Below are 26,989 nucleotides of genomic sequence, written 5' to 3'. Positions count from 1 at the left end.
TGCCGAGGATGGAGCCCAATGCAGGGCTCTATCCCATGAGCCTGAGGTCAGGCAGATCCCATGACCTGAGCTGAAACCAACAGTCTGATGCTTAACCAACTGAGCCACCCCAGACGCCCTTCCTAAACTTATATTTTAAAAGGAGTGTCCAGTTGAGTAAAGCAGCTGATTTCCACTCCAGGGAGGTCAAAAACAAAGGCTTCCCTGTAAGACCAGCAAGGCGGCTCCATTAGTCTGCTCCTTCCTTCTCTTCTTTTTTGAGGTGTCCAAGGCTTGGAGGTGTGTGATCTTGGGGAGCAGATCCTATTTTTCTTTGTCTTTTTTTTTTTTTAAGATTGATTTATTTATTTGACAGGGCGCCTGGGTGGCACAGCGGTTAAGCGTCTGCCTTCGGCTCAGGGCGTGATCCCCGTGTTCTGGGATCGAGCCCCACATCAGGCTCCTCCGCTATGAGCCTGCTTCTTCCTCTCCCACTCCCCCTGCCTGTGTTCCCTCTCTCGCTGGCTGTCTCTATCTCTGTCGAATAAATAAATAAAATCTTAAAAAAAAAAAAAAAGATTGATTTATTTATTTGAGAGAGCAAGAGAGAGCACTCATGTGAGCTAGGTGAGGGGCCGAGGGGGAAGAGAGAGAATCGCAAGCAGACTCCCCGCTGAGCATGGAGCCCAACATGGGGCTCAATCCCAGGACCCTGGTATCATGACCTGAGCCAAAACCAGGGGTCGGATGCTTAACCAACTGACCCACCCAGATGCCCCCAGATCCTGTTTTTCCATTTATATTGTGCAGAGCCCGTTGGGCCATGTGTTAATTTACCATTGCCGTTGTGACCAGTTACCACAAACTTAGTGGCTTCAAACAACATAAGTTCTGTAGGTCAGAAGTCCAAATGGGCCCCCAGTAGGCTAAAATCAAGGCACTGGCAAGGCTGCGTTCCCATCTGCAGGTTCTAGAGAGGACCTGCTTCTTTGCCTTTTCCAGCGTTTAGAGGCCACCCCTTTCCTTGGCTCACGGTCCCGCCTCCGTTTTCAGAGCCCGCTGTGCTGCACCTCTCTTGTCTTTTCCTCCACAGCCACATCTCCCCCAACTCCTCTTCTGCCCTCCCTGTGATTACACGGGGCCCACCCAGATCATCCCGGATAGCCCCCCTATTTTAGCTTGGCTGCTTTGCGGCCTTAATCCCACTGCCTGCAACCTTAATTCCTCTGTGCCACGTAATTTACCATATTCACAGGCTCCGAGGATTAGGACACGGACATCTTTGGCAAGTCACGGTTCTGCCTACCACAGGGTACGAGCTCGTTCTCTAAAGAAGGAGGGCCTGTGGGTCTGGGTGAGAGGCCTCAGGCAGTTACACTGCAGCCAGATCGACCCTGACAAGAGCCAGTGCAAGATCAGCGTCTCGGGGGCGCCTGGGTAGCGCAGTCGTTGAGCGTCTGCCTTTAGCTCAGGGCGTGATCCTGGCATTCCAGGATCGAGTCCCACATCGGGCTCCTCCGCTGGGAGCCTGCTTCTTCCTCTCCCACTCCCCTGCTGTGTTCCCTCTCTCGCTGGCTGTCTCTCTGTCAAATAAATAAATAAATAATCTTTGGGAAAAAAAAAAAAAAAAAGATCAGCGTCTCGGCTAGGTCAATAGGACAGTGGCTTCAGCATCAGACAGCCCTGGGTGCGCCTGGCAGCTCTTGCCTAAGCCGTGTGAACTTGGACAAGTGTACTCACTTCTTGGAGCCTCGGTTTCCTCATCTGTGTCATGGGGGTGATAATGTGAAGATTAGATAAAATAGTGCAAGTCAAATGGCCTTGCATACCTTAGAGCCGATAGCTACGTTCCTTACTCTCGTCATTCAGGACGACCTTTCTGTCCCCTGTCCCAGACTCTGGAGTGGGTTTCCTGTTAGGCTGCCCTGAGCAATTAACAGAGAGCTAACATGGGGAGTTGTGTTCCACAGTAAAATAGTGACTTTCTCACCCTATCCTGAGCATTGACTCATGGCCGTGGCTGAACGTGTTACTATATTCTGACCCCCCAGGCTTCGCACCCGACCCGACTAATCTCAGTCTGCACTCTTGTTTTCCCAGGTTGGTGGTTCGTCAGCACTGCCGAAGAGCAAGGCTGGGTCCCCGCAACCTGCCTGGAAGGGCAGGACGGTATGCAGGATGAGTTTTCCCTACAGCCCGAAGAAGGTAGGAAGGAGCTGGAGCCTCGCGCTTGCCGGAGAGACCTGTGCTGGTCATCACCCATGTGGGGACCTCCTTACCCAGCCCCTCCCTGCCCTTCAGCCTCTGCCCCCAAGTCTCCGTGGCTCGCTGGCTCAGGACATGAAGCCAAGGCCAAGGGGGTTGGGGCTGATGACAAGGCTGCCCTTTCTTAGGGGCTTTTGGGAGCGAACCCAGGTGAGCCTGGCCGGAGCTGGGGTCCTGACACCTCTATGGGACCCCAGGAGAACCCCTGCCTGATCACCGTCAGCACCTCACTATTCTTTCCTTGAACTATTCTGATGGCCAGGATGCTGGGGCTCCTTCCAGCTCATTTGCGAGACATCTGAAGCTTTCTATAAACGTCTGTGTTTTCTCAGTGACCCGGACTGGGCATCAGGATTAGGGCTGACCCTTTCCACTTACCCACACGCTACTTCCGTTACCGGGAGAACTTACCCACCAGGTGTCCCGAAGGGTGGTTCCTGCAATGCCAGAAATACTACCCCCCAACTGACTCCGATTGCCCCACTAGCAGCAGTCCTGAAACTACAGGACGAGTTCATCTTAGCTAATAAACAGAAGGCTTTGAGAGCCAGACAGACCTGAACGTGAATCGGCTGCACCATTGCGGGCAGAGTTGGGCCAGCAGCGTAACTGCTCCCTGCCTTGGCCCCCTCCTCTAAAAATGGAAATGATGATGTCTATATCATGGGATTTTTTTTTTCTTAATTAAATGAGATTCCATATGCAAAGCATTTCGCAGAGAACCTGAAATATATAGCTATGCCTTACCCAGGGTTAAACATTGGGGCTTTTATCTGACTGTTTTTGGGGAAAGCACAAAACCACTTTCTGTGTTTATCAGAAAAGAGGGTGAGAAGAAGGGAGATATTTCTGTGCCCAGAGGTGAACAAACAAATGTGTATATGGTTTTGCATTTAGTTTTATTACGGCCAGCACCCCTCAGAGTACAACGTCTGTTGGTTTGCTCTGTTTTGTGGGGCCCTCTAGGCACTAGGGGCTGGGCCAGCTTAAAGAATCAACTCAGGTTCAGGGGTTGTGATATACCACATGGAAATTAGCTCCCTCTGACAGTTAATGATGACCATTACGGGCAGCCCTCTGTAAGGGATTGATTATTAACCCATTTTACAGATGGGGAGACGGGCTCAGAAAGGTAGAGACACCTGCCTGGGGTCACACAGCTAGAAGATGGGAGAGATACCACATTTTCCTAAGTCTGTACATTTTTCTTCCCCCTGTCACAAGGGCTTCTCTTAGTGCCTCTTTATAAGTCACGCTAGGAATCGAATTATGTCCACCGGTGGCCTCTGCACCCAAGTCCAAGGTTAATACTCAGGAACTTGGTCCTCTTCAGACACCTGGGGTTTGGCACAGGCTCAGAAATAATTACTCCTAAATGGGAACATGCGCTTGGTGTCCCCTTTGCCTCCAGACACTGGAAGTGTTTTCTCCTCACCTCTGCCTTCTGCCCTTCACCTCCACATGCTGCCTGTCCAGTCTCATGGAGGTACTGGTCTTTGCCCCGGCCCGCGGGCCGCCGCCGGACTCTGGGGGACTTGTATGCCATCAGCTGGCGTCAAGGTGCCTGCCTTGGGGTTTTCTTCAGTGTTTGGAGCCACATCCCTGCATCCGCATGTGCCTTCCTGCTCGGGGACTGCCCGTGCCTGTTGCATGTGAGAAACGGTGACCTTGTCTGTACCCTGTGTGTGTTGGCATGTAGGTCGGGGCAGTGTTTCTCGGCCCGGGGCTCTAAAGTTTCCCAGGTGAAAAAATAATGCCCGGGGCCTCTCTAATGCTGAGCCAGTGACCTGTCTTTCATCAGACACATTATACGGGAAAAAGAAACCCACGTCAAACTGTCTTAAGCAAGAAGGGAAGTGTACTAGCTCCTCACTGAAAAGTCTGGGGAAGAACCGGCTTCAAGCTTGGCTGGATCCGGGGGCTTGAAAATGTTGTCGGGACCTAGGACTCACTCTCCCCACCTCTGCTCTGCTGTCTGCCTTGCTGACACCATTTTCTCGTGACAGCAATTCCGGGTGCTTTTCAGGGATACCCACCCAAGGAAGAGCTTCTCCTTCAACACAAGTCCTAGGACTGGGGCTGAGTGACCCGCTTGGGTCACATGCTGTCCCCGAACCCATCACAGTGGGCAGGCGAATACAGCACTTTGGCAGGGCAGGGTCATGCACCCCCCTCCCCCCAGGCAGTGGTGAGGTCAGCCTCACCCACGCCGTGTGGATGGAGGCTGGTAGCACCAGCAGAGGCTGAGCGGACGGATACGAAGCAGGCACCCGCCAGCAGTCTGCGTGGCCTCCACCTTAGGCTTTGTTAGGCATCGCTGAGTGTTTCATGGAGCCCAGGGAGAGCCTCTGGGTGCCGGAGACTCTCCCTGTGTGATTTAGCTGAAGGACGGGGCCCCACGGGAGTCCAGGACCCACAGGACTGACTGCATTTCATCTAGGACCCAGGCAGCACCCCTTCTCACCCAACCAAATAGAACTTCCATGCATCTGTGGGCTTGAATGACCCCCCTGCACCCCTCGCAGCGCCCACACCCCACCGTGCAGCCAGCATGAGTGAGGGGAACAGCTGACTTCGCCATGCACAGGATCTGTGTAACTCGAGTCAGCTCAGCCCCACAGAGCAGGTCAGTGGGCTAGATCAATCAATAAATAACCTCCCTGTGTGGCTGCCGCCTCCCCCGACACCAGCTGGGCAGGCCACAGACAGCCTGTGGTGTTTTCCCAAAGAGAGAGAGTCGGCCCCAACACACTGGCCATCAACACCAGCCCACAGCTGGCTCAGTCACTCCCTGGGGGCCGGAATGTAACCAAAACAGGAAGGCCCTTTCCTCTCCTCACCAGGGTCCCCTGGGACACTCATCCGTCTGTCTCAGCAGTCACTGCTGACAGTGTGGAGCCCGGAAGCTCTTCTCTTGTTCTCTGGAAGGCCCTGCCAGAGTGTGACAATGAGCAGTCTCCCAGCGGAGCCTGAGCAGTGGTCCCGTGGCTTTGAGGGGAAAGAGTGGGGAGCCACGGAGAGTGAGGTGGAAGGCACCCCAGTTACGTTAATGAAAATTAAAGCAGGCAGTGATTTTACCATATGTGTGTGTGTTTATACATAAAATCATGATGTGGCACACTTAGAACTAAGATAGTGTTAAACGTAATTATATCTCAATTTAAACAAACCAAAACATTAAAAATAAAATTGGGGGCGCCTGGGTGGCACAGCGGTTAAGCGTCTGCCTTCGGCTCAGGGCGTGATCCCGGCGTTATGGGATCGAGCCCCACATCAGGCTCTTCCACTATGAGCCTGCTTCTTCCTCTCCCACTCCCCCTGCTTGTGTTCCCTCTCTCGCTGGCTGTCTCTATCTCTGTCGAATAAAAAATAAAATAAATAAAATAAAAATAAAAAATAAAATTGAAGCTTCAGGCATGGTTGGATCCAGGAGCTTGAAACTAATTAATGAAAAATGAAGCTGTTACTAGCTAGGTAACAAAAATTGCTTTAAAAATTAAACAAGAAAGTTGGGGCACCTGTGTGGCTCAGTGGGTTAAGCGTCCGCCTTCCGCTCAGGTCATGATCCCAGAGTCCTGGGATCGAGTCCCACGTCAGGCTCCCTACTCAGCAGGGAGTCTGCTACTCCCTCCCCCTGCTCATTCTCTCTCTCTCTCTCTTTCTTTCTCACTCATTCTTTCTCAAATAAATAAAATCTTTTTAAAATTTTAAAGAAAAAAGGAAGGGAGGGAGGGAGGAAGGAAGGAAATTGCTAGCTGTCACCTCTTTGATAGTGATTTCAGCCTGAAACAATCTGCTGCCAGAAATCAGCTCATCCCTGACCCCTCTACCAGCAGGAGCTGTAGAGGAGCCACAGATGGGTTAACCCCCTCTGGCATGAGCAAGGTGGCTCCCACCAGGCCCTTCATTTACTAAACATTGACTAATTTACTAAATGCCAAGTGCTAGAGACAGAGGAATGAACGAGACAGACACAGCTCCCTACCCTCATGGTGTTTGTATTCTGGCAAGGAACACAGACACAAAACACGATAAATAAGTAAATTATGTGCTGTGTTAGAAGGCAGTTCCTGGTATGGGGGAAATAATAAACCTGGGTAAGGGGGCTGGGGATGCCATGGGTCTGAATACTACATAAAACAAGGTCAATGAAGGTGACCTTGAAGCACAACTTTTAGGAAGGTGAGGAAGAATGTGTGACACAGGGATTTCAGAGGGATTGGGACCTGACCTTTGTCCTGCATCCTGTTCCTGCTTGCACAGGGTCATCCAGAGCTAAATGAGGGCCTAGAGGGTCCCCAGAAATATTTGGAAGAAATCCTTCCCTCTGATGGGCAAGGGCATCTCATGGATCACAGCCTTGGCCATCAGCATCCCAGGACTGTCACTGGCCTTGAGTTAACCCCGCATCCCTTTGTTCCCGCAGAGGAGAAGTACACAGTCATCTACCCGTACACAGCTCGCGACCAGGATGAGATGAATCTAGAGAGAGGGGCCGTGGTGGAGGTCATCCAGAAAAACCTGGAAGGCTGGTGGAAGATCAGGTACCAGCTGCAGCTGGGTGGGCTTCAGGTCACGTGGTCTCTGGGTGCCCAGAGGTCTGTAAGTGATTGCACATGGATGGGGTAAGGTTTTCATCTGAGCCACAGAAGGATTCTTCCCCTCGGTGCCCTTTGGCCTCCCTCCCTACCCAGATCCTTCTCTAAAAATCCATAATAAGCAAAACCTCCAAACACACGGATGGCAGGAACCCCGTTGAGCAAGACTGCTTTCCACCTCCACATGTCTCTCGTAAGGAGAAGCCGGGCTGGCCTATGTGGGTGATTTCCCACCCCAGCCCTGCTCTGAGACCAGTACAACGCATAACAGCACAGGGACTGTAACTCGTCCTCGAGCTGATCATGTGCCCTCATCTCGCAGAGTCCAGTAGTAAAAGCAGGAGACTGGCTTTCAAGCTCTCTGTCACAGCTCTTTCACCTGCGTGATGAATCAGCTCCCCAGGAGTATGTGGGGTGGCCAACTCATTCTGGCCTGCCCGGCATTTTCCTAGTTTTGGTAATGAAGGTCCTGGGCACCCCTCCCTGGTTACCCTAGTAGGCAGGCTGTGGCCACAAGAAACTAGGGCAAGGAAAGAAGCCTGAGGTCCCTGGGACCTGGTGTCTGTGCAGCGATGTGAGGCAGGGCATTAGGGTCACTCATAGGGGGCCAAGCTTGTGGCACTTTGTTCATTCACTCGACACACACACACACACACACACACACACCAAGAATGTGTTCCCGGCCAAGCCCTATTCTGGGAGTTCATGGCTTTGTGACACAGTCCTTCACAGCAGAGGCACAGAAGTCAGGCTTAGTTACGGGGCAGGGTGGTGATGTGTTGGTATCAGGAGCACCGAAGAGAAACTCCTCAGCCCAGGGTTCAGGAAGACTTTCTGAGAGAGGGGACTGTGAAGCAGGAGTGGGGACAGTGACACCTAACATATGTATAGATGGTATAAGCGACATAACAAATTATCCCAAAATTTAGTGGCTCTAGAATTCAGGAGTGGCTTCATTGGGTCCCTCATGAGGTTACTGTAGGACATCAGCGAGGCATGCCACCATCTGAAGGTTCCACTGAAGCTGGAAAGAGACAGAGCCGGGATTTAAACTTGTACCTTTCTCACCCCAGAGCCACTCACCTCTGCACGTGTTGCTCTGCTTATGGCTTCGTGACCGCAGTCAGCTGTCTCATACCGAGGGCCTGGATCGGATGTAGCATGCTGTTTTCCAGTGAGGACAAGATTTACTCCCTCTCAGAGGGTATTTTAAGATTGAAATACATCAAATTCTGCAGATTTCTCTCTCCTAGAAATTGGCCTCTGGTTATAAAAGACCTTTTATAAATGGCACTGAAACACAGTGCCATTTAGTTCTTAAAGTGATTCCTGACAAGAGATTTGGCCTTGCTGTATGTCATCTCTAGTCACGAAGGTCTATTCAACTGTTCCCAAAAGGGTGGCACCTGTTCTGTGGGCCAGACCAGCGGGGTGCTCGTAAACAGTTAACATCCAGTTCTCCAAGGGAGATTGCCCTTGAGTTGTGGTGTTTGCCAATTTCCATAGTGTAAAAACTCCCATTGGGTGATTTCAAGCCACCCATGCAGTGTCAGTAACTGTGGGGTTTGGAAGAGAGGGACACAGTTCACTCTCGAGCTGGTGCGAGCGGGCTCCAGCACTCTTCTGGTCCAGATTGACCGCTCTGGTCGTGCTGTTAAACTGAACTCCATTGTGCAGAGAATTAAGTCATCGTCTCACTCATTGAGTCCCTTTGGAATTCAGTGAGCTGTCTGTCAGGGTCTCTGTCACTGCAGTTCAGGGACCACCAGCTAATTCTTAGCAAGCCCTGGATCCAGCCCGACTGGCTTCGTTCCCCTCTGAAGGGAACACATTTAATCTACGTGTTAACCAGTGTGACCGGAGCCCACCCTGCCCGTGCCAGGCTTTGTGCCGGAAGCTGGGGCCGCTGGGAAGAGGCAGCAACGCACAGAGGATCGGAGCACAGACTAGACTGGTACCTGCTGCCTAGGTCTGAATCCATTTCTGCCGCCTCCCACGGTTGGATGGATGAAATGTCTCCACAGCCGTAAAGTGGTTAGGACAGACTGGCACACAGGAGGTACCCACTAAGTGCCAGTTATCATCGTCATCCTTGTCATTGCTGCGATGACGGTAACAGGACAGTGAGCGTAGCAGGTGTTTTGTGGCTGCTCGCCTTTGCCAGGCCCATGGGCACTTTGTCCGCTTGTCCTTTTATTTCTTCATTCAGTTCACTCGCCCCAAGGCTCTCGCCACACAGAGATCCATCAAGTGCCATCTCTACCCCAGGCGCTGTGTTCTCACTGGGGAGACAGAACCGCCATAGCCAAGTGTCACCGTGTGTCATAGGTGCTGGGGTGGTGGCGTGGGAGGGAGACAGTGGGGCACTGTGGAGGGAGGCTCTTCTCTGTGAGGCTCAGGAAAGGCTTGAGAAAGGAAATGACATTAATTAAGCAGAGCTGGGAAAGAAGAGCAGGGAGGAGAGTGGGAAGGGGCTTTCCTGACACAGGGTTTCCGAGAGCAGAGGCTGGGGTAGCGAAAGATGGTGGCGTATTTGGGAGACTGCAAGCCTTATGGGATGGGAAGGACATGGAGAGATAAGGCTGGGGAGGCCAACAGAGGCCGGGTTGGAAAGGCCTCAAATGCCAAGTTGAGGGGAACAAAGGGTGTGCCAGCCTCTGGCCTGTCGTTCCTGCCATCTGGGACTTGAAGCACAGCCTCTTCCCAGGGGCCTGGCTGAGCAGCCTGTCCAGCATCCTTCCTCCTCCCAGGTACCAGGGCAAAGAGGGCTGGGCCCCAGCCTCCTACCTGAAGAAGAGCAGTGGGGAGCCCTTACCCCCGAAGCCGGGCCCCGGCTCGTCCGCCCACACCGGCGTCCTCGACCTGGACGGAGTTTCCCGGCAGCAGAGCTCAGTGGGCCGGGACAGGGAGCTGCCCAACAACCAGAGGGACGGCCGCTTTGAAGGCCGCCCGGCGCCCGACAGCGACATCAAGCAGAGTGAGTGACCGCCCCCCCCAACCCCATCAAGCTCTGGGGGGCTGCGTGCCTACTGTGTGCCAGGCTCCTTGCTCAGAGCTTCTCACATGTCCCTCATCCTCACAACAGCCCTGCTGCCCCACATCCTGTAGACAGGAAAACAGGCACAGAAATCCTAGGTAGCTTATTCTAGACCATGCTTTTTCTACCATCTCACGGTGATTACGAGAGCTGCTGTTTCTCAAGCCGTACTGTGTCCCAGGAATCTTATAATTAGTCTCATTAGCTCCTTGTAACAGCTTTTGAGGGTCTAAATTACTTCTGTTTTACAGATTAGGACCCAGAGACATAAGGTGGTTTGTCCAGGGCCACCCAGCTAGTAAATGGTGGGGCTGGGACCTGAACCCAGGCCCACCTGACTCCAGGCTCCTGTGCCCTCTCCGGGTGGCCTCATTTCTGAGCCAGAAGTTGACCTTGTGTTGAGTTTTCTCTAACCACAGTTCTTTATCCATCTTCCTTTACAAAGCCTCCCATGTATATGTTTCTGTTTAATGTTCCCAACACACCTAAGAGTAGGCTCCTTATTATTGTCTGCGACCTGCACCGGACCCCAGCCTCGGGCACACGGCCCTGTCCTGGCTGCGGGGGGAGGGGGGAGAGGAAGCCGACTGCTGGGAAAGTCCCCTGCCCTCCCCCTGGCTAGGCTTCACCAACTATTTATAGTGGTTCAGCAAACTTCTAGAAGTCAGTGAATTCTTGAAACTCAAGAATTTCTCAATCCTCTGCCCAGCTGATTTCTCAGAAGAAAACATTGATATGCCGTGAGGGGGAGGGGGGGTTCTGGCTAGCCCCTGCTTTCTGTGGTTCTATCATGGACAAGAGCCCAGGAGGATTCCCATTAACGCTAGCGCCAATGAGAGTCTGAAACCCCACGTCTTCATGAGGACATACATTTGGATGCTCAAGCAAAGATACTCCCCCTCCCCCGCCACACATACACCCCCAATAACAGGGGCACAAATACATTTAGATGTTTGTTTCTTTCTCCTGAAGTGGTCCAGCTCTGTGTCCAGAGCTCCTGTGGCAGCTTCATGAGTCAGGGGTCTTGTTACATGGTATCTGTCTTGTGTTGCCCTCATCTTTCTGGTCCAAGATGGCACCCCACTCGTCCAGCCAATGAAGAAGGTGGGGGAAAGTAGAGGACTTGACCTGGAAGCTACACACTTTGCCCTCTGTCATGTCCCACTGGCCAGAACTAAGTCACAGGGCAATACCTAGCTGCAAGGGAGTCTGAGAAATGCAGTCTTTATGTAGCCGCTAAGTATCTGGCTAAAACTCTATTGCTGTTGAATTCCAACAGAAGACAGAGGAGATGGGTATTTAAGAAATTAGCAGTCCTCTCCACATCCCAGCTGCCAAACTAGAGCTGAGCCAGCTCAGGGGGTGACACTCACTCTGCCTTGAACCAGGAGCCCGGACCCCTGTAGTCATCCTCTTGACCCTGAGACCCAGAGCGAGGGCAACCCAATTCCAGAGCAAAAACCCCTGATGTCAGCAGTCCGAGTTTGTTTGGTTCTGTTTATGTATTGTTCAATACTGCACGCCCTCCAGGTGCCAAGCGCCTGGTACGTACCGTTGACTTTCATCTCCGCCACTGCTCCTGGGAGGCCAACATTATCCCCCTTCTACCTATGGGGCCTGTGGGTCAGAGTCAGATGACTGGTGGCAAGCCAACCCCCGTGTTCTACTGAAGCCCACCCTTTCCGGCCTCTGTGGAAAGCTTCACGTCGCTCCAGCACATGGGCAGTCCTGAGGGTCCCGAGCCAAGTCTGAGCAGCCCCTTCCCGGTCAGGCTGTTCCTTCCCACGAGAAGAGTCTCAGCAGCTCACTAATACCTGCCCGGAGCGTGATGCTGGATCCCGAGCAGGACAGAACAGATCTTTCCTGGGCTCCCCCTCAGGAATCGCGTCTGTAGCATTCCGCACGTGTGCACCATAAGATCTCGTCTCTTTATAGGATCACCCAAGATGAGGCAGAGACCGCCTCCTCGCCGGGATATGACCATAGTAAGTGGACCGGTGCTGCCGGGAAGCCAGCCCCTGACCTGAAGTGGGCCCCTCACACCCACCTTGCCCTTTCCAGAAACGCTGTCTTTCCTCTCCACACAGCTGCCTCGGGAAGCAGGCTGTAGGAGTGCTGGTCCCAGCAACGGGGCAAAGCCTAGGGTCCCTGGGGGGAAGCAAGCTACCTATGGCTTTGGGACAGTTACGTCTCCGACATACTCTCTGCCTCCCGAGCCCACTTTGTTTTATCTTCCATCAGTCTTCTCAGAGAAGGTTAACTTGAAACCAAAGCTGGGATGAGGCACAAATATTGTTTGTGATGCCATTCTGGTAATTTACTGTCAAACTCTGTTTTTCATTCTTCAGGTACCTTTCTAACCAATACTATGAAAAATGAGCCTTCTGCCATTTATTGAGCACCAGTTGGGTGCCGTGCAATGTGCAGCTTCATGACATTAACTTAGTGAATGCTTGCAGTGACCCACCAGGTAGATCCCCATTCTACAGGAGATGAAACTGAGGCTCCAGAAGGGAAGTGATTTGCCCGAAGGCGCACAGCACACATAAGCAGTATTTCCAGCCCCGATGGGTCTGACCTGCAAATCTGTGTTCTTTCCCCAACTCTCGCTGCCTGTTGAGTTCAGAGACTATTGTCCTGTCCCAGATTTTCCTGATCGTAGGTAAATGTCCAATGTTTCTCCTTGCTCTGAAGCTGATGGCCCAGTGACGCATCTAGGAGATAAGGATCTGAGCGGTCTTCTGTTTTGTCGCTTAGAATCCAAATGGGTCCAGCAGCACCCCTCGAGGGTGATTGTGTGCCCCAGTCCCTTAGCGCCTCCCCCCTTCAGCCAATGGTAACGGATTTACCCTGGATTTAGCGCTGTGTTTAATTGTGCCAGCCTCGAGGTCTCAACCTGCCCAAGCCTCCCATTCCACCCCAAGTGGAGGAAGAGTATTACACCATTGCCGAATTCCAGACAACCATCCCTGATGGCATCAGCTTCCAGGCGGGTCTGAAGGTCGAGGTGAGTGGACCTGGTGTCCTTTTCCCTACTTGTGATTCTTGTGCGATGGTACCATCTCCTGCTTCTCTCATTTCTCTCCTCTCACCTCCTACTTCTCTCTCTTTCTTTTTTCCTTTTTTCTTTGCTTTCTTGTCTTCACTTTCTTTTCTTTTCTTTCTTTTTTCCCTTCCTTCCTTCCTTCCTTCCTTCCTTCCTTCCTTCCTTCCTTCCTTCGTTCCTCCCCCCCTTCCTTCTTGCCCTTCTTTGTGACAGCTTTACTGAATTATAATTCACACCGTACAATTCACTGGTTTAAATTATACAATCCAATGGTTTCTAGTATATTTACAGAGTTGTGCAACCATCACCACATTCAGTGTTAGAACATTTTCATCACCCGAAAAAGAAACCCTGTACACATTTACTGTCACTCCCTGTCTCCCCTCAATCCCTCCCCTGCCGCCAGCCCTAGGCAATCACTAATCTGCTTTCTGTCTCTATAGCTTTGTCTGTTTGGGACATTTCATGTAAGTGGAATCATACACTATGGGATCTTTTGTGACTGCCTTGTATTCTGTTTTTATCACCACCTACTTCCCTTCTTGCCTCTCTCTCCTTTTCTTCCTACTCCTTTGCATGTCTGCTCCGTTTCTGCACAAAGGCCAACATAAACCCTTTCTCTCCTTCCATTTCCTTTCTTTCCTCGTAGAGTTAGAGCTTGAGGCTGTTTCCGATGTTTCCCGGAGAGCCTGTAAGTAATGGTGGAGCAGTTAGGTGCCAGGCACTGAACTCAGCACTTCCCCTTCAGTGTCTCTCCTAACCCTTTACTCTTGCAAGGCAGGACCCTTCACAGTCCCCGTTTTTCAGATGAGGAAGCTTTGGCTCACGAAGAAAGGTGCTGTCTAAAATCACACAGCTAAAATGTGACAGAGCCAGGATTTGGACCCCTGTCTGTCTCCAGATTTGAACCAGGGCTGTTAGCACCCCATTGTTATGGGCCTGCTGGGCATTTGGGAACTTCAGGAGGGTAGTAGAGACCATATCTGTTTTTCACTCCTGGATCCTTACAGCTGGCACGGTGCTTGGCACGGGGTAGGTTTGCAAGAAATGTTGTTGAACCGATGAAAATCTGTCTCCCCACTAGCCTCCTGCTTACCATTCAGGCGGCCAGGGAGTGTCTTCTTCATTCTTACCCATAGCCCCGGCATCGGGGCTGGTCCACAGTGGGGGCTCAGTAAGCCGTTGCTGTAGGAGCGACCCGGCATCGGGGCTGGTCCACAGTGGGGGCTCAGTAAGCCGTTGCTGTAGGAGCGACCCGGCATCGGGGCTGGTCCACAGTGGGGGCTCAGTAAGCCGTTGCTGTAGGAGCGAATGTGGGGACGATTGAAGGAAGTAGGAGTAAATGGATGACTGTGGCATCGGGCGTAAGTGTGGTATGCCCTGCGGGTCTTCAGTCACTCTCTAAAAGATCTGCAAAGCCCCCACTGCTTTCCCTCCAGCCCTGACACCTCCCGCCTCTTTCCCCTCGCCCTGGGGCAGCTGCCCAGTCAGCTCTGCAGAAGGTGGCTTCCTAAAGGTGTGTCCTGGGCCTCAGCACCAGTGATTCAGCCCAGCCTCTCCAGAAGCTTGTCGGCGTCAAGCCAAGTGTCTTTCAGTCCATTCAAGGAGGGCTGTCTTCGGGGAGGTTTAAAGAGCTTGAGCTAAATAAAGTTCTCAAACTAATTTTTATAAAATGCAAATCCCAGTCTGTGTCGACAGTCTGAGGGGCAAGCAGAAATGCCCACAGAGTTCTAAAAGGCTTCTTACCTGTTTCTCCTGCCCTTTTTCCCCCCAATTCTGACCTTCCCAACTTGAGATCTTCAGGGAGGACTCACAAGGCATCTTGCCTGTGCTACAAGATCATTCGATGCCCAGTGACCCCATTTTGCTGCCGTGAAACTTACACATCCAATTCTCACGTGAAACATGTCCCTTCTCTCCAACATCTTTTCACCTCCAGGGTTTTCCTCCAAACAAAGCCTGTGCCTGCTGCTTTTCTGCGATCCCCGCTGGTCAAGCTGGCCCTTCCCCAGCTCTCTTACTTTCTCTGCCAGGGATGACCTTGCTTTAATCCACCTCCCAGCGCCCCACCTGCCTTCTCATAGAAGGCACGCCCGGTCATTTTTTGAACTGAACTTGGCATCTCAAAATCCAGCTCATTCTTCAAATCCTTGCTTCCTCTGGGAAGCCTCCCCTGATTCACGCTGGTTTCCCTTCCCTGCCCTGTATGGCTTCTCTGGGGCCATATGTCTCAGCCTTTAGCTGAGGGTAGTCCTTCACTTCTGTACATGCTTGCTTTTTTTTTTTTTTTTAAGATTTTATTTATTTGAGAGAGAGAGTGAGAGAGCACAAATAGAGGGGAGGGACAGAGGGAGAGGGAGACACAGACTCCCCGCTGAGCAGGGAGCCCGATGTGGGCCTCGATCCCAGGGCGCTGGGATCATGACCTGATCAAGAGGCAGATGCTTAACTGACTGGGCCACCCAAGTGCCCCTGTACTGCTTTCTTGACATCATGGAAAACCATCATGTGGTTTTCCCCTCTTTCTTCAGTGACTGTTTGGGTTTTGTCTTCCAAATTGAAAGTCCTCTTCCCTCAGCGGTTTGTTTTTTGTGTTTTTTGTTTTTTTTGTTTTTATTTATTTTTAAAGATTTTATTTATTTATTTGACGGAGAGAGAGAGAAAGAGCCAGCGAGAGAGGGAACACAAGCAGGGGGAGTGGGAGAGGAGGAAGCAGGCTCCCAGCGGAGGAGCTCGATGTGGGGCTCGATCCCAGAACGCAGGGATCACGCCCTGAGCCGAAGGCAGATGCTTAATGACCGAGCCACCTGGGCGCCCCTCCCTCAGCACTTTGAACAGAGCACTGAGTTCTCTTCCACATCTGGTACTACCAGTCAGAAGCTGCTACCTACCTAAGTCTCGTTCTTGTGTTCGGTATCTGCCATTTCTCCAATTCTCTCAGGAGTTCCTCATTGTCTTTAATATGCTGGAATTTCACTGAAGTGTGTCTCGGTGTGACTTTCTTTATTTTTACCCTGCTCAGCACGTGGTGGGCCTTTTCGATCTAGGCCTCAGGAGATCTTCCCCGAGAATTCCCCACTTTTCCTTTTGCAAATATTGCATCCCTCCACTCTCTTTATTTTTTCCTCCCGTGGCAGTTATTATTACACAGCTGTGCAAGCTTCTGGCCCTATTCTCCACATCTCTTAACTTTTCTTTCACATGTTCCATCTTTGTGCCTTTATGCTGCATTCTGCTTCAGCTTCTGGCTCGTTTGCTCCTTAACAGTTGAGTTCACCGCTGATTTCATCTCAGCTGTTGTGATTTCCACGTCCGAGAGCTCTTACCGATTCCTCTTCTGGGTCTCCTGTTCTTGTTCCAGCGTAGCCTGTTCTTTTATGAACGTGGTGCCCTTCCGTACCTCTCTAAGGATACTAAATATGTTGACTTTAAGGTCCCATTATAATGGTGCATTATCTCTTTTCTCAGTTGTATGTCCTTTGCCATGGTGTTTGGTGTTCATTTCAGTTCTTCTCACGGTGTTAGTACTCACCTTGGGCTGCGCAAGACGAGGCAGCAGACGGTCAGACAGCCCAGCTGGGACGTGTACCCAAGGTGCTGGACACCTGCCGTGGGTTTCAGCGCCAGGTGGGGGACTTCTGAGCCAGCCACTGAACAGTGCTGGGTGTCTCTGATCCAAGCTCTCGCATTCACTGCATGCACTTGTGAGCAATTACCTTCTTTATTCTGCCCGCCCTATAAGGGTGAGATAAGGGGCGTGAGAGGTCACCCAGCCTGGCTGCTTCTGCCACGGTATATCAGTTAATTCCCTGTCACCTTCTCCTGCACCTCCCTATACCCGGGTTCCACCACCTTGAAGTCCGGGGGTGGGGGGCTTCAGCCCTACTCCACCTTTTGTAGCAGGCACCCCTGCAGCAGTCCTGGGCCACAGCCTCCCTCTGCTGCTTCTGTCTATCTGTGAGTCCTCACAATTCCTGGTCCACTACCTTTCCCCCACCCCACGTCCTCCTTCTGAGCTGGGCTTTATATTCATTTATTTCCCTCGATTTGTTGCATAAAGGGGAAGCTGCTATTCACTCTCTCTCTCTCATGTGGAAACCAGAAGTCCAACTTACATAGTGTAAACTTTTGTGCTTCTTTTCTTCTCAGAGCACTGAAAAACACGATAAAACCACCTTCTCCTTTAAGACAATGAGTTTCCAGCATTTTGTACAAACACACACCATTGTTCCAAGCATGCTGGCAATCTGAACATTTGCCGATAGGCACCACCGCTCCCTGGCTCAGAATGTTCTGAAATCAGCCAAGGGCAGCTCGGGGTGTCGTGGACAATGCACTGAAGCCGAGGGCTGACTCTGCGTGCAGCAGAGAGCTCATGGGTCCCTGGGGCTTTCTGCGGGCGTTGGGAGCCTCCCTCCTGGCCCCATCCCCCCTTCAACTAGCACCAGTCCCCTTTTTTATTTCTGGCTTTATCCTGTCTCTCTTTGCTAAAGCTGATCCAATAAAGAGCTCATATACCCAACATTCTTTGAACCGAACCTTGAAACTTCTCTGCGGATTGTTCTATGATGTCAGCGTTTGGCTTTACCAAGTATTCTTTTTTCATGAGCAATTCTGTACTTGCTCATAGTTTCCTCTTTCCACTTTTGCTCCCTGGTTCATTTCAATGTCGTCTTAGCCTGCAGAGTTCATTAATGGAGCCACCGTGGTCTAGCAGTGGAACTACTGGGACCACCCTAGTTCCCTACCTGGTCTGTATATGTTCAAAACACGTGTCGATGAGAATGATGATCGTGGTGCTGGTATAGATACCCTCTAGTACGATACTTACGTGGTAACTTGTCTTCACAGAAGTCCCGAGAGGTTGAGATCTTCAGCCCATTTTACAGAGGTACCTGAGACAAAGAGAGGTTAGGCCGATAGCCCCAGGTTCTATAGCGAGTGAGGGGTGGAGCTGGAATTTGAACCCAAGTGTCTCTGGTTTTAAAGCCCAGGCTCTTTTCCTTCCTCTCCATTCTTGTGATTTGGCATTTGCTTTTATTCATAATAGTTCTTGGCTTCTCTCTAGTAAATGAAAACTCCCATAAATCGTGATCAAGAACACAAGTGTTTAGAGCTTCTGCCGTAGTATTTGCATAGAGTGTAAGCTTTGCAAACCCTCTTTCATATATTTCACTGTGATTTTTGTCCTATTTTCATTTTCTCACATACGCACTTAGAATTGTTGAATTCATGGACGTGTCGACAGTGACTTGTATGCCCAGAATCACTTTGTTACCAGAACTACTGAGTGTTTTTGAGACACTGGTCACCATCACGTAAAAGGCTGGCATTTACCAGTGGGACACGTCATATGCATCCTGCCCCGTCAGTGAGCTGCACTGTAATTTAATAATAGGGAACATTTACCTTTCAGCATCCATCGAGGGCTATTGTCTGCATTAGCTTATGTGGTCATCATGAAATTCCTGCAAGTGGGTGTTACTGTTCTCGCCAGCCTCCGCATCTGGGGCTGTGGAATCTCAGGCATGCGGCTTACGCAGGGCCATGCAGGCAGCAAAAGGTGGAGGCAGAGCGAGAACCCAGCCTGCGGGCCCAGAGCCCAGCCTCTGCCTCCTGCACCCGGCCTGCGGCTGCTGTTCCTCTCCAGCTGGGCTGGGCGGAGGGGGGCGGTGGCAGGACCTCACCCACGGCCCCCTCTGCCCCCAGCACCTTCCCTCCTCAAGCACGGCTCCTCCCGAGGCAGGTCCCCTTGCCCAGGCATGGTCGAGTAATGGTAAAGGCTCGGACCCTGGAACCCACCGACCTGCCTTTGACTCGCGCCTCCACCGTTAACTTTCCACATGACCCCCTGCCAGTTCCTCAGTTGCGCTGAGGCTCGGTTCTGCATCTGTAAAATGGGACGATAATCCCCATCTCATAACGTGGTTGCAAGCCATTCATCAGATCTCCTACACACAGGGCCTGCCAGGGAATCGCAGTGTGTTAGTTTGCTGGGGCTGCCGTCACACAATGTCACAGGCTGGGTGGTTTAAACAACAGATTTATTTCCTCACAGTTTTGCAGGTGGGAGTCCAAGATCAAAGTGTCAGCAGGTTTGGTGTCTCGAGAGGCCTTTCACCTTGGCTGAGAGACAGCTGCGTTCTTGCTGTGTTCCCACGTGGTCGTCCCTCATTCTGTATGTTCTGTGTGTCCTAATCTCCTCTTACAAGCACACCAGTCTTGTTAGCTCAGGGCCTACCCACAGGACCTCAATGTGATTTAATCACCTCTTAAAAGGTTCTATCTCCACATACAATCACATTCTAAGATATGGGAGTTAGGGCTTCAACATATGAATTTGAAGGGGACACAGTTCAGCCTCTAACATGCAACAGGCACAGCTTTCAGTCGACTCAGCCATACAGTACCGAACAGAGAGGAGATGGGAACCATACGATTTTAAATTCCGTGGGTGATTCCATCCGATGGGTGTATATCCCAGAGGGAGAAGCAGAGAAGATGAAAGTTTCTTTCGCCTTCGTCAGCAGGGGTTCCCCTCTATCTAAACACGAGCTGAGTGTGAGTCCCGTGTTTAAGGGTATGCATTTTTCATACTTCGTGGCCTCTAAACACCAGCCAACTGCATTGTCTGGCGCTCAACCAAAAGAGCCACGATCAAGGCTAGCTTTGGTTGTGTGGATTTTGCCATGTACTTCTTCAGAGAAATAGCAGACACTGCCGGTGGCCTGCCCTGCATCCCGACCCACCCGAGTGGACCGGCAGCTACACCCAGGTCCTTGCATCTGACAGCCTCCCATCTCCTCCACCTGCCTGAGGGCTCCTGCCCGGAAAGGCCAGGGGGATTCATGCCCCAGGGGGCCAGGGACTAGGAATCCAGAGGTAAATGTGCCCATCCCCCAGTTGGGATGAGTCTGCACGGTCTCGGAGGGTCCCTGGCCAGTTAAATCCCAGTGGCCCAGAACAATAACCTCATAATTGGCTCTTTTCCCATTTCCTTGTTTGTGCTTCTTGAAATCACCTTTCAGATTAATTACCCGTACCCAAGTCCCTGTCCCCAGGATTGCTTTGGGGGACATCCAGAACTAGACAAGAACCTACCCCCGCGTAAGATGTCTCTGATACACAGTTAAGTCTCCATAGATGGTTCACCCCAGCCCTGGTCTGCGAATCTGCTGAGTGAAAAATCTCGGCTTCTAGGTTCTAGAAGGATTCTAGACTGTAGGTGCTCCCAGACTATTCTGGTCAGCTGGCCCCGAGACCTTACCTAGTAAGTGCTCTCCTCTCTCCTCCTCTCCAGGTGATCGAGAAGAACTTGAGTGGCTGGTGGTACATTCAGATTGAAGATAAGGAAGGGTGGGCCCCAGCAACCTTCATTGACAAGTATAAGAAGACCAGCAGTGCCTCAAGACCCAATTTTCTGGCTCCCTTGCCCAACGAGGTGACCCAGCTCCATCTGGGGGACGCAGCAGCCATGGAGAACAACACGGGCAGTGAGGCCATCGGCCCCTCCCGGCCCCTGCCGGATGCACCACACGGTGCCGTGGACTCCGGGATTCCGTGGTCCAAAGACTGGAAGGGTGGCAAGGAGGCCCTGAGGAAGGCCTCTTCCGACATGTCCTCCTGTGCCGGCTACGAAGAGATCTCAAGCCCCGACCTGGAGGAGAAGCCCAGCCTCCCTCCCCGGAAAGAATCCATCATCAAGTCGGAGGGGGAGCTGCAGGAGAGGGAACGGCAGAGGATGGAGCAGCTCAGGGGCTCCTCACCCAAACCTCCGGGCATGATTTTGCCAATGATTCCGACCAAACACACCCCCCCGGCCCGGGACAGCAGGAAACCAGAGCCCAAACCTGACAAGAGCAAGTTGTTCCAGCTGAAAAACGAGATGGGGCTGGAGTGTGGCCACAAGGTATTGGCCAAGGAGGTGAAGAAGCCCAACCTCCGACCCATTGCCAAATCCAAAGCCGACCCACCAGAGGAGAAGCCGGAAGTTATTCCCCAAAATCCCTTCCTGAAGTCCAAACCTCAGGTTAGGCCCAAACCAGCTCCTTCTCCCAGGACAGAGCCACCTCAGGGCGAAGATCAAGTGGACATCTGCAACCTTAGGAGCAAGCTGAGGCCTGCCAAGTCCCAAGAGAAGCCCTTACTGGATGGAGAGAGCAGCCACCAGGCTGCGGTGGGCCAGGATGTGGCCTTCAGCCGGAGTTTCCTCCCAGGTGACGGGCCTGGCCACTCCCAGGACAGGACGGGCAAACAGGAAGGGCTCAGCCCAAAGGAGATGTCCTGCAGAGCCCCTCCAAGGCCAGCCAAGACCACAGATCCTGTGCCTAAGAGCGTGCCCGCCCCTCTCCAAGAGGCTCCCCCGCAGAGACCTGTGGTCCTGCCCCGGAGACCACCACCCCCCAAGAAAACCTCCTCATCCTCCAGGCCCCTCCCAGAGGTCAGAGGGCCACAGCGGGAAGCCAGTGAAGGCAAGGCAGCTCCTGCCCCAGGCCGGGCCCTGCTGGTCCCACCTAAAGCCAAACCTTTTCTTTCCAACTCCTCAGGCGGCCAAGATGACATGCGAGGCAAAGGTGGTCTAGGACCACGGATGGTAGGCAAGATCGGAGAAAACAGGGAGAAAGTAGGGGCGGCCCCCTTCCCCAACGCTGATGGCCCGAAGGACTCTTTATACGTGGCGGTGGCCAACTTTGAAGGAGACGGAGATACCAGCAGCTTCCAGGAGGGGACGGTGTTCGAGGTCCGGGAAAAGAACAGCAGCGGCTGGTGGTTCTGCCAGGTCCTGAGCGGGGCCCCTTCCTGGGAAGGGTGGATTCCTTCCAACTATCTCAAAAAGAAGCCGTAGCCGCCTCCTTCCCTGCCTGGAGGTCCCGTGCACCCCTGCTGGCTCTACCCACATATTTAATAAGCCTCTTAATTTATCATCCTTCATGCAGCTTCAAAGGAAGGAAGACTCTGGAGTTCTGTGGTTTCTTCCCTCCCTCGGGTGGAGAGGAGCCCCTCCCATCACAGCATGCCCTGGAGGCTCGGAGGCCGCAGCCCCTGCTTCCTCTCCAAGTCAGCATCCCTGCCTTAAGGCCAGTGGCATTGCCACCCTCTGTAGGCCACCTAGCAGCAGGACCATGACTCTCCAAGGCCTCCAAGATCAGAACCCATTGTCTGGAAACTGCAGAAACAGTCTCATTGTTGGCACCACACCCAGTCGGTGACAACTGGCTCCAACTTCTCCATGTTTCTAAAAGTCCAGGGACTTCATTTACTCCGTTTCCAAAATGCTTGGTACCAGAAAGAATTCCATGCCCTGGCAGTTGGCTCCATTGCCAGTCCCAGAGAGATGTCCTCCTCGAGGCTCTGGGCCCATGAGCCTCTCAGGTTCAACCAGATGCAGCTGCCCCGGGAGTGGGCCTGAAGGTCCACTGAGCCATTCTGCCTCCCGTCTTCTGTCTTGGGACCCCGACAGATCCTAAAGGGCTGCTTCCAGCCCCAGCATGCTTCACTTTCCTGTGTAGGGCTTTTTAAATGGGAATCTCCACCCCACCTTGGGCCATTTCCCTTTTGTCTCCATAGAGCAAGAATCTCAAAGTTTGTTTGAAAGGAGCCATTCACAATCCCTGCCCCTTGTGAGCACCCCTTTACTCAGTAGCTAATAGGTGCCAGACTCTGTCCTTGGCACTTGACGTTCCCGTTTTAACCCTCACATCAGCCCTTTCTTGGGATATTACACCTATTTGATGGACAAAGAACCTCGGACTCTGTGCCCAAGGGCACACTAGCTAGGAAGAAGAGGAAAGAGGACTTGAATCGAGCTGGCCTGACTTTGATGCCTGGGCCCTTCCCCCAGTAGGAAGCTACCCAGGCAGGGAAGAGGAAGCAGGTGGCCACGTGGCTTGCCTGTGGTGTGGCTGAGGGGGCGTTGGTGGCTACTCCCCCACCCAGCACCCCTCCGACCCGCTGCAGCTTACACCAAAGGCTGCCCCGCACCCTCCACAGCTCCTCCTCTGGGGTGGGGCGTGGGGGGGACGCCCAGAGCTCTGGCGGTCGCCACAGGGCCCTGGTTCCTGCTGCTGTGCGGGTGCCCCCTCTGGGGGATAGAGCTTGTGGAGCTGAGGTTCCCATGCCAACCTCGACAGGCCCTGATGTCTCAAGGACCAGCAGCTGGGTGGCCACAGACAGACTGCCGCTGCTTCCCGCTCCTCTCTGGCTTTCGTGGAGTACTTTTCTCTATTTCTTTTTTGTGCGTGCACTCTCGCTCTCTGTCCTCTCACTTCCATTTGGACAGATACAGTTCACCGAGGCACACAGAGGCACAGCGACGTGGCAGAATTAGAATCAGGACCCAGGGTTTGTGGCTCCCAGCCCAGAGTTCTTGCCCATGGACCTGGCTGCGAGGTGGGTGAGAGGGCAGAAGCCCTCTTCATCCCACCCTGCCCTGCCGATGGGGATCCGGCTCAGAGATCTCCAGTTCAGTGTTCATCTGCTGGGATGCTTTGGGGACCGCAGGGCCAGCTTTCCCAGGGACACCCACTGTCCGCCTGCAGTGCCAAAGATTTCTGTGCAGACAGCGCTCTTCTGCTCTCCCCTCCCCCCACGGCCACACGGACCCTGGATGCTTCTACAGGAAAAGGAGCGTTCTCTGATTCACAGTAGCATCTTTATTCCTTCTTCGGTCAGTCTGTGAACCCCATCCCCGAGGATCTTGGGGGCAGAGCCCTGAGGTGCTTCTGGCAATGCCCACTTGCCCCTTGGCCCTGTGCCCAGAACCGTGGGGGAGGATGGCAGTCAGGGGAAGCAGGGAGGCTGGGAGAGGGCCACCCACGTCTTCGAGGTCCCCTCACTCGGAAGGAAGCGCATAGCATGTTTTTCCAGAGTTTTTGACCCTCTTTGGCTTAAACAGCTTTTATGAAACTGTTATGCAGGATTTGACTACATTTCAGAAGACAGAACTCAGCCTTTTTTTTTTTTTTTTTTTTTTTTCTGATTCACTCTCTGCTTTCTGTGACCTTTTCAAGCATTTTGTGAGCGCCTACCACGTGCTAGGCGCCGGGTAGACCAGGATCCATGTGGCTCCCTGCCTGGCTCTGAGAACCATGGTTTTTGTTTGCTGCTTCCACACAAAGGGTTTATCTTTGGCCTCGTTCCTTCCTCCTGAAGGTCAGCTGGGTGGGAATAGACTGGTTCCACCTTTCTGTGGGCAGAAGTGTTCCTGCAAATGAAAGAACTTGGCTTTTTATCATTATTATTATTATTATTTTATTCTGACGTGAACTGAAGGTACTGAAGCCACATTCCTCTCTGTTCACCGTTCTTTGCTCAGGACACATCTATGGCCTGAGGACTCCTCTCTCGGGCTCCGTGTGCCACAGTGGTGGGCACTCGCATGGGCAACCCGAAGTGGAGGGGCTGGTGGCTGGTGGCTCTCCCTGGCTGTCGTTGCCTGACCACTTAGCTTTACAGCGTCCAGCCCCGGGGCTGCCATTCTGTGAGCGACTGATGGAGGCTGTGCAAGACTCCCCTGAGCCTCCGCCCACAGAAAATGTCCCAGACCGCAGATACGACTCCCCTGCCGAGCTCCAGGCGGGTTCCTGGTGCTTCAGCTCCCCTTCTCACTTAACCCTCACGACAGCCCCGTGAGGTGTATAGGATCAGGCCTGAGCTGTGGGGAGAAAGTTGAGGTTCACGGGGTGAAGTCACATGCCCAGTTTCATCCAAATCATGACCATGCTGAGACTTGAATCCAGGGGTGACTTTTCCTCTGCCAACGGCAGCAGAAGGTGCGGGGCACTTCCAGGGAAGCAGGCGACCCTCCCTCATTAACTTAGGTTACTACTCCCTTCACCCCATGATCACCCATGGCAGTAGGTCACAGGCCAAATGCCAGCCCAAAAGGCGGGCATGTAAAAACCACCGTGCCGCTACATCTTTGGAAAATCTGAGTTTTAGGATCACCACTTGGCAAAATAGGCCTTCGCAAAAATGTTTCACTCACAATCTCTGCCATTTGGTGGGTTTACGTCATTGTCCCAGGCTGAGATGGGGGAGCTGGGCTCCGTCATGAACCACTTTTAATGCCCTACCTCACCGAGGAATTGCTGGAGCCCTTACCGTGTTTCCAATAGTCACTTTAAGCCTCTACCACAAGGCCTCCCCACGTCACCAATTCCTCAGGCAAAGTTCTTGGCCTTAGAACATTGCTGAGCCCACTGGGGATCTCTTCACCAGGTGGAGTATAGGACACCAAACTTGCCACAGGAGAGGGCAGGTGCCGAATCTCCCCAAGTTTTGGAAGGTCCTTAGGCTGAGGCATGGACAGTCTAGTGTGTATACAGCCTATATCAAGTACAAAGCCCTGAGTTGGATAGAGAAGAAGTTGTTCCTGCCCTCAAATAGCTGGTAACTCGGCATCAAGAATAGGAACATTTGTGGCTTGGCTCCCGTCTTTTCATTGTGCCCCAGTTTCTAAGGGTTGGGTCAGGCTGCTCCCTGGGAGGCCTCGCCCTTCTCTTCGGACTGTGGTGGTGGGTACATAACAGCCTGAGCCATGCTTGGCAGTCTTGTCCCTCCCCTTTGGTTGTCCAGGCCCTTCTGCCAGAGCTTTTGGTGCAAACCAGCCATACCGTACGATAGACCAAAGATTACCTAATGTCAAACTTGGTGGCCTGGAGGAGTGGGAACTTGGCTCGCATTGAGGCCTGAGGGTGTAAGATGCCCTCTGTTAGCCTGGAGAAATTGCTCCTAACTTGACTGAGGTTCTGACCTTTAGACGGACCACAGCCTGTGACAATCCCGCAGTTGCAGAGCTAAAACCCAGAGGCTCCACAGTCTTCACCTGCTCACGAACTACCTGCTGAGGACCCTTCCCGCAGACTCACGGCCAGCTCTGTGGGGGGATGTCTGGTTTCTGGTGCTACCCTCATGATGTGTCAGCATTCCTTCTTTCCTTCCCGTCTCTACCCTCTACTCCAAAGTAGGCTTCTCAGCGCCAATCAGGACAAGTGACTCAACTTCTGTTGTCCTTGAAGAGGCCAAACCCAGTGCCACAGCCAGTAGCCTTCACTTTCAGGCCTTCTGTAAACGTACAAAAGGAGGTGCCCCCCACCAGGCTTGTTACAGCAATAAGCAATTCTAACGCAACTACGGTGTCCATAGTTTATCCCCGTGTGTGCCCGTCTATGCCTCTGTGCCCGTGTAACTGTTCATAAGGCCCCTTTCACCCGTACAGGGGAGATGGTAAACCACGGCCACCTTAGCTGTCCCCACATTTCCTGCTTCTGATCACCACCGAGTCACTAGGCCATTTCGTGCATCCCTTCAGGAACAGTGGGGCTCTGACAGCCCCACCACCTCATGTCTGCTCATAGAGTGACGCTGGAGATCCCTGACTGTCACGGCGCTCCTCAAACCCTCTTGGCAAACTGACAAATTCTGGTGGTGGTTTTGTTTCCTGTTAACACACAAAAACACATGAGGATATATAATGTGAGGGGAGGGGCGGCGAACAATTAGCTGTAGCATGTATAGACTATATACCATTAGACTTTCTCTTTTGTTCTTTCTTTTTTTTTAATAAAAATGCTTGACTGGTTTCAAGCCTCATTGTGAAGATGCAGCGTCTATGGATCTCATTTGGCTAAAGAAGAGGCGCATAGCTTTGTGCCCTGGCCTTTGGGGCTTGAGTTTGAGGATCGAAGAACAGAAGCCTGGGTGAGCTGTTCGGACAATAGGGGGTGACTCCTCCGTCCGGGTCCTAGTGCATCTTGATTCTTTGAATTACGGTGTCCAGAAACTACGGGAAAGTGTCCTTGTGTTCGCTGGGTATCTCCCACACATTCTCAGGTCTGTGCCTAAAGATGAGAGACGTCACACACGGAGGTATCTTGAACCTCTCACGGTGTTGCCTACTGCCGGGCAGGAGCATGTGGTAGCGGTGCCGTCATGGTTGGGCTGCAGGGACTGCTCAAGCCATCTGTTTCTGGGAGGTGGAGGGCATGGCCTGATGCGTTATTACTTTCCCAAGGACAGGCAAGGCCAAACCAGCCCCCAACGTGGAGCTTCCTTGGCCTCAGG

At 52.5% G+C, this 26,989-nt stretch overlaps 1 protein-coding gene across 1 annotated transcript in view; it reads left to right on the top strand.

Moving 5' to 3' along the window:
• SH3PXD2B (SH3 and PX domains 2B) overlaps positions 1-26,525 on the top strand; it is a 101,088-nt gene extending 74,563 nt beyond the window's left edge. Inside the window, exons 8-13 of the mRNA XM_026510971.4 lie at positions 2,080-2,184; positions 6,671-6,788; positions 9,593-9,819; positions 11,815-11,864; positions 12,761-12,886; positions 20,226-26,525. Of these exons, the coding sequence (XP_026366756.1) occupies positions 2,080-2,184; positions 6,671-6,788; positions 9,593-9,819; positions 11,815-11,864; positions 12,761-12,886; positions 20,226-21,770 (2,171 nt within the window). The 3' untranslated portion in view covers positions 21,771-26,525. The remainder of the gene's footprint in view (positions 1-2,079; positions 2,185-6,670; positions 6,789-9,592; positions 9,820-11,814; positions 11,865-12,760; positions 12,887-20,225) is intronic.
• Positions 26,526-26,989: the final 464 nt, after the last annotated feature.

The sequence above is a fragment of the Ursus arctos genome, unplaced genomic scaffold (genome assembly GCF_023065955.2).
Source record: "Ursus arctos isolate Adak ecotype North America unplaced genomic scaffold, UrsArc2.0 scaffold_15, whole genome shotgun sequence".
In the NCBI taxonomy this organism is placed as follows: Eukaryota; Metazoa; Chordata; class Mammalia; order Carnivora; family Ursidae; genus Ursus; species Ursus arctos.
Note: the sequence above shows the minus strand (reverse complement) of the source record. Positions and strands in the feature narration are given on the sequence as shown.